The sequence below is a fragment of the Columba livia genome, chromosome 5, assembly GCF_036013475.1.
Source record: "Columba livia isolate bColLiv1 breed racing homer chromosome 5, bColLiv1.pat.W.v2, whole genome shotgun sequence".
Taxonomy (NCBI): Eukaryota; Metazoa; Chordata; class Aves; order Columbiformes; family Columbidae; genus Columba; species Columba livia.
In genome coordinates, this window is record NC_088606.1 from 42076117 (window position 1) to 42083389 (window position 7273).

Here is a 7273-nt window from a genome sequence, read left to right on the forward strand (position 1 = left end):
TGCTGTCTGTAGCTCATGCCTCCCATGCTGGCATTCGCCTTCGTGATTTACTGCAGTTAGCCAACACGCAGGGGAGGGGAATTGCATCTTTTGTTATTGGGATTTGCTTTGCATTGCAGCACTGAGACTTGCGAGTTCGGGGCTGTAACTGAGCTGCGTTCTTCCCTTCTCTGTCACATGGGCAGTTCTGCTCCTACTCTCTGCCCTCCCAAAGTCCTCTACTGCCATGCTGCAGGCCTGGGCTCGCCCTGGTTCCTCCTTCAGGCACCAAGAGGTCTGGGGCTGCAAGACACTGCGCACACAGGAGCGTGTGCTGTCGTGGAGAACCCTCCGGGGCTGGAAGAGGCGCCCAGGGAGAAGGTCTGTAGTGTGGACTCTTCTGACTTTTTCTTTCTCTCTCTCCCCACAGATGCCAGCAAGGACCATCCACAGCAGCAGGCAGGGGTGATCTGGAGAGTGACAGGCGGCCTGTTCAGTATCACCCGGGGAGCCGTGGGGGCCACATTGGGAGGAGTTGCCTGGGTGGGCAGCAAGAGCCTGGAGCTCACCAAAACAGCTGTGACCAGCGTCCCCGCTGCTGGTGTCGGACTGGTGAAGGGCAGTGTCTCAGCAGTGACCGGCGGCGTTGGGGCCGTGGGCAGCGCAGTCGCCAGCAAAGTCCCTTTCACCACGAAGAAGAAGGACAAGGCTGACTAATTCCCATCACTGTTCCCTTCCAAACTATCAACCTGCCCATACTCTCCCCCTACACAGCACCTCTTTGAGTTGGAACCAGCTGCTTCAGGGAGGGTCAAGCACTTGAGCAGACTCCAGCTGCAGCCTGCTCAGCACCGCCTGCCTGGCTCAGAGCTCACAGAGCCGCTGTCAATGCCTTTCACTCCCGTCACCTACTGGGAACCATCCCTACTCCGAGGGCTTTAAAGGCACTGTTGTCTCTGTCTTACAGTTTCCTTCTTCTCTTCTTGCTCTTGTAAGCACAGAGGGGCAGGAGAGGGTGTCAGGCTCCATCTAACTGGAGATGGTAGGAGTAATGGGAGGGGAAGGAACTGTGCCTGGCCTGAAGTATGGGTCAAATTAAACTTCAGCTAGGAAGACAGCCTCTGAAACACCCATTCCCTTTGCTCTGGGAGGTGTGTTTTGGAGGTCTGCCTGGGGGATAACTGTAGAAGAAAGTCCCATTGACACAAAGGAGAGATACTGTGAAGAGGTGGAAGCCTCCCTCCTGCCCTGCACCTCTTACCTTTTCTTTGCAGGGCCTATCCCACAAGCTGCTCCAAATCACTGCGTGGCTGAATTGCACCCTTCAGAGAAGGAAACCTCAAGCTCAGCAGAGCAGCTCCAGGGATGATGCCACACAAGGGTATCATATGTCCTGGGCCATCAGCTTTTGCACAGATTTTCTTGGTGAGAGGCAGGAGAATGAAAGCTGCTGTGTGTTCCCATTCCCAGCTGACAGTGGCATCTGCCAGGCCTCTGTAATATTGCAGCACAGGTGGTGATGCTCCACAGAGAGACAAACTGAGCCCTTGGGTTTGATCCTTGAAGTCCTGGCAGTATCCCCATCTGCAACAGGGGCATTTTGACTCTAGGCCACACTTTCACTCCACAGACGTCACTAGCCACCCTGAGCAAGCGTGTTCCAAATGCCACTCAAGTTCTGCTGCAGGGTGCGAGGGGAAGCTCTCCCTGTGACCCCAGGAGCAGTGGCCTGGCCATGAGCAGGCTGCACTGTGTTGGAAAACGCTTCCCCAAGGGGCTGAGCGCGCTCCAGCCTGTACGGGGCACCAGCAGTTCCTCCTCCCCCACACACTGCTGCTGGAGTTCCAGTCCGGCTCTTCTAAATGACCGTGTTGCACTAAATATCCCACCCACACTCATAGTGCTGCAGAAACCCAGACACCTGCATTCATCTGGGAGTCACAGCCATCTTCAGCCTGGCCTGGGATGCTCACAGGGCCGTGTGGCATGACATAAACACACACACACATGCACACACACTCACTCCAAGGTTCCCTGTAATTTCTCGGGATGAGGAAAGCCACAGGCTCTACCATTAACTCTGCCGCTCCTGGCTTTGGCAGGTGATTAGCCTAGGTCGTTAGGTGTTGGATGCATAGGCAAGTGAAGCAGTGCTTGTGCCGTATTTTATAAATATGCATCTGTGTTAGAGTTTGTGTAGGTATCAGGCCACAAGCTTGTCTTCAGCCAGATAAACAAAACCATGCCACTGCCATGGAGCTGTTCACATAGTCATCTTTGGCACTTCCGGCATATAGATTCTATATAGGGTCCTGGTGAAAGTAAAAATCATGTTTTAGAGGATGTTTTCCCTTTTGTTGCCCAAGAGCATAGTTTATTGAAACCAAAGGAATGTGAAATATCCCCTTTTTCCCGTCTATGCAGATTATTTACTTTCTGCCCTATCTTTTGCATATTGAAGCAAGCTTCCTTGATCTTCATTTCCCGTTGGAGGTTGTTGTGCTTCCTGGCTGCTGTCTTGTGCTTAGGACTCTGACATCAGGGAATATTTAAGTACAACCCCACCCCTGCCACCATTTTTGCTGAATGTTCTTGGGCTTGTGAAGCAGTTTTGATTCTGACCTTTATTAAATCCACATTTTGGGCCTGATTTAAGTAACTGTTTCCCTGTGCTAGTCATGCTGGTGTTGGTCTCTCTATACCCTTTGCTGGGTAGTTCCTGCTGTTTGCAGTGGCAAGAAGTTGCTGATCTCCACGGTGTGTTACTCTTGATAGCATGAGAGTGGTTTAACCTACATCTTTGTTTCTTGAAGAGGAAGCAGCATTTGGTATGTGTGTGTGTTTCCTCTCCCTGTCTCTTTTGTTCTTGTGAAGGCCAGGTTGACCCAGACATGTTGGTTTTGTCTCTGAAGGCAGCAGCTTCACAGAAAGATCAGGCCTTGATGTGTGCCTGCACTTTGCTGGGACGCTCGTGGCACTTGGCAAGGCCAGAAGAAGTCTCGTCTGTTCTTCCTTTGTCTCAAACGCCCTGCAGAGCAGGAGGGCAGTTGGCACTGCGCGGATCTCTGCTCGCAGCTCTCCCTGAGCACATCTCATTTCTCATTGCAGATCACAGGCTGCTCCTGAAGTCAGCTCTAACCCCAAAGCTAAAAGCTGCTCGTGCCTAAGTAGCTGTGCTGTCACTAACCCTCTTAGAAAGATATGGTTTCTTACCAACTGGGGCAGAAGACAGTCTTCTTCTTAACTGCCTCTCCCAGGCCCTAGATGGTATCTAAGGGGCTTAACTTACCAGTCACCCTGGGCAGGTGGCGGGAAGCTCATCATGCTTTTGGCTAACCAGTATCCCACACAGGCTCTTGCTCGGGGAGGCAATACATCCTTCCCAAGACATTGTCTGCAGGCACCGTTTGTGCAGAGCTAAGTGTGAAAAATGGGATAAAGGTACATTAAGGAAGGCCATAGGGTACCTGAGGGTTTCCTGTCTTTTTATTTCTGCTCTTCTGTGCGTCCTGGCAGTAAATGGAGTAAATCTCTCCATTTGTCTGAAACGGCCATTTCCTTGAGGGATGGCCTGGAGAAGGGGAGAAGAGGTGTGAGGGGAACTCAGAGAATTGGCTGTTCTTACAGCCCAGCTAATGGAAATCTCGTGGAACATAAATAACAAAAGAGCGCAAATTAGCAGTCAGGGGTACAGTATTGAATCTACTCCCAAACCAGGGCCTCACACCTCTTAACAGGCATTCAGGGATATGTAGCTATGCAGGACTCAAAGGCTCTGGAAAGCATGTCTCTATTATTGCACCAGGCCTGCTCAGTTCATCCAGGTGACCCAGCCCTAGGCTGGGTTGGTGTTCCCAATCCAAGAGCAAAGATGCCTCCTGACAGCTTTGGTTGCAGAATGGTGGAACCTGGATGAGATGGGGAGGTTGCTGGCTCCTGGTGCCCTATCCTTTTCCCCCTGCCACACTATGGAGACTCCAGGCAGCTCAGAGTCCACCTGGGCCGCTGGTGCAGCCTTTCTCCCACCGCCTCTTTGTCATAAGAGCTGCAAAAACTACATTGTGCATAAATCCCATTGCTATGAAGTGATGGAGGTTTGGTACAAAATAGGGGGAGGCAGCACTGAGGAAGGGTCAAAGTGAGTTAGTACAAGGAAGATCGCCAATATTCAGGTGATGGTGAGAAGATGAAGAGAGAGTGGTGACAGGAGGAGGCAAGGACTGGGGGAGCAAGAAAAGGTGGAGCATGAAGGGCATTTATTTCTTAGGACTGTCTCTGAGTCAGCAGATTAATATGATGGAGTTTGTCCTAGGGAAGAGTGTGGGAAGGGAAGTGGATGAATGTGGGTTTTGGTGTGTGATGTTGGTTCACACCTGGTGGGTGCCCTGCTGCCATAGTGGTGGTGATTGTGACATCAGTGAGCCTAACAGATTTCCAGGCGCCAGATCAGCTCCCTCCTTACCATCCCTGCTTCCCAGATCTCCCTACGACTTTTGCCATGATCTCCCCATGGTGGAGGTGGGACGTGGCACTGCACACAGCCCTGTGCCCCAGGTGGCTGGACATTCCCCATGCCCAAGGAACATGGCCCAGCTGAGAGGGGAGCACACAGGCACGTTCTCTCCTCCCTTATCTCATTGTTCTTCACTTTCTTTTTCGTCCCTCCCTTGTCTTTCTGTCTTGCACCTCTGTAGACCTCTACAAAGCTCTCACCTAGACCTTCGTTAAACATCCACACTCATCTTGGCTGGGAGGGCAGAGAAGGTGACTCTGCCCCTGGACCTCCACTGACTGGGACAGAAGTGCATGTCTTCCACCCCCGTCTGTCCTCCTGTGTTTTGCGTGTGGAAGATCTCAGCCCACTTCTGAGTTCCCACCTTGGCTCTTGTCCCTGTCATTTCTGTTTCTCCGTTACAAAGTCATCCTTGTAAAAACAATAGCACGAGTGGGGATGTGAAGATGGCTAGAGAGAGCCACAGAGCTGCTGGGACAGATGCCAGGGCCCAGCTCTGCTGCTCTGGGAGCCGAGGAGCCCTTTGGCAACCCAAAACCGTCACTGCAGCCACGCAGTTGCGTGCGCAGTGCTGGGCTCCGGAGAACACTTTTGTTCTTTATCATTTCATTGTCTGTAATTGGTTTCCTACTGAATTTGTTTGCTTGGTTTGTTTTGCAGTGTGTTTCTGGGAATATTCTGCATCTCTGTATTTTAATTACAGTAAAATTTGAGGATAAAAACCTTGGTTATGCTGGCTCTTGTTTCCAGTGGGAAGAATATGAAGAGAGGAAGCGCAGTTGAAGGAAGATGTTAGAGATTCCTTGGGAAATCAGATCTCTCCCCTAAGGGCTCTACAAGAGGCACCAAACAGGGCTGAATCTCTGTCCCTGCTTAAACTAGGACATGGCTTTCAACTGCAATTCAAAAGCCATTTTGCTGCAGGCGCGTTTCCTGATCAGAATGGTAAAAACAGTTTGGATAACACTTCTAAACTCCATTCTTCTGTTGGTTTAAAGACCACTGTGCACGAGGACTTTCAGGATGGGTACATCTGGCCTAGCCCCAAAAGGTGGTATCTCAGCAGCCAAAGACAGGAAATTTTGCCTCTACAGCAGCTGTTTCTTCCTGCAGGTTTGCATGGCCACTTTTCCCAGCTGAGGAAGCAAGGGAAAGCCTGGTTCCCCCACTGCAGCCTGACCTTTCTGCAGGACAAGGTGGTTTGACATCCCTCCCCAGAGCTGTGGGGGAGCCCGTGGGGCAGCCAGACCCTGTGCATTTGCTGGCAGGCAGTGCAGCTGCTGGGAACGCCAGAGCTGGCCACCCCAGCTACGCCACCCCGGCCACCTCGCCCGCTCCACGGGCACTAACCCTGGGCAGAGCCACCCGATGCTCCCAGGGACACACAGCCCTCGTGCAGGCAGGATTGCAGCCCCACGGCCGGGCTGTGCCAGATCCGGTCCCAGACACGGTGTTCCTTTTCCTGGGGCCAGGCCAGGAGCCAGCAGCCTGGCATTTGTTAAGTGCTGAAAAAAGGATTAATTTGGTAACTAATAATGGGGCAATCAAGCCATTTATTTGGTTGATGCTTTGCTGCCAGCTGCTCAGTAAGAGCAGCATGGATGAGGCTGGCTGTGGCCACCACTGCCATGTGCCCAGCTCCTCCATCCTCACCCAGGATAGCGGCTGGTGCTCCTATCCATGGTGCTCCTGCCCATGAGTGAAGGTGCCTGGGGTGGGGGTGTTCTCCTGGTGTGGGGAGGCAGATGGAGGAAGTGCCTATCCCACAACACGTGCATGTTGTCACCCCATTTCTCCTCGTGGGGCTGGAGCCAGCCATGTCATCTTGCAGACAGTGTAGCTGAGTTAAAGGTGCTCCAGCTGTGAGCCCTGAGGAGAGGCTATCGGATGCATCACCTCTGCTCGCCTTTTCCACAGCACAGCTGGAGCAGGTTTGCCGTGTTAAGCCAGTTTGCAAAACGGCACTAAAAAGCAGCCCCTCCAGAGCTCTTTAAAGGGGAAAAATGATGTGGGAAAATCACCTATAGTTAAAGCTTTCCTCTGCTTCACCCACGTGGTGGGTGGACAGCCAGCAGGTCCCAGCTCCCTGCATGCAACTGCAGCACCCAGTCTCACCCTCTCCCAAATAATATCTTGGGCTGGAAACTGGTGGGCAGCAGGCTGTGGAAGAGACCTTCAAAGAGGAGACCTCACCACGTAGGTGGGCTGCGGGTGGCTCAAACACTCCTGTGCCAGGAGTGGCTCCAGCGCTGGGAGTGACCAGCTGTGGTCACATCTCTCTGAGTCCCCATCCTGCCTGGCTCCAGGAGCAACTGAGCCGGGAAATGCTGGGGCATTGCTGCCCTCTGGCCCCTGGGGACTGGCCCCTGTGTCTTTCTATCTGCAGCTGCCCATTGTCTGCGGGACGTGCCGCAAGGGCTGGGCTGTTTGGAGGACTTGGAGGACCTGGTCGGCTGTTCCAGCAGCCAGAGATCAACCAGACCGGCAAGGTCCTGTGTTGGGCTCTGGGCACACTGCTGTGGTGCAGCATTGCTCCTGCCCTGCCAAGGTGCCCTGTGCGGGAGGCTCTGCCTCCGCAGGCAGTGGGCAGCTCGCGAAGAACAACTGGTGCATTGCCAGGACCATCATCTCGCCTGCTCGCTCTCATTCGGGCAGTTTTATGACCTGAACTCAAGCACTTTTCTCTGGTCCTCCATGCAGGGCATGCCAGCTCTGGCATGAGCAGCGTCAGACATGGTGGTGGGGGCGGTGTGGGGCAGCCCCATAGGGCTGGGCTCACCA

The 7273-nt window shown here is 53.1% G+C and overlaps 1 protein-coding gene across 3 annotated transcripts in view; it reads left to right on the plus strand.

The window, feature by feature from the left end:
• Window positions 1-5214, plus strand: part of LOC102096178 (transmembrane protein 263-like) — a 205112-nt gene extending 199898 nt beyond the window's left edge. For all 3 annotated transcript variants that reach the window (XM_065064629.1, XM_065064628.1, XM_021287193.2), the window contains one exon: window positions 410-5214. In XM_065064629.1, the coding sequence (XP_064920701.1) occupies window positions 410-696 (287 nt within the window). In that variant the 3' untranslated portion in view covers window positions 697-5214. The remainder of the gene's footprint in view (window positions 1-409) is intronic.
• The last annotated feature ends 2059 nt before the right edge of the window (window positions 5215-7273 follow it).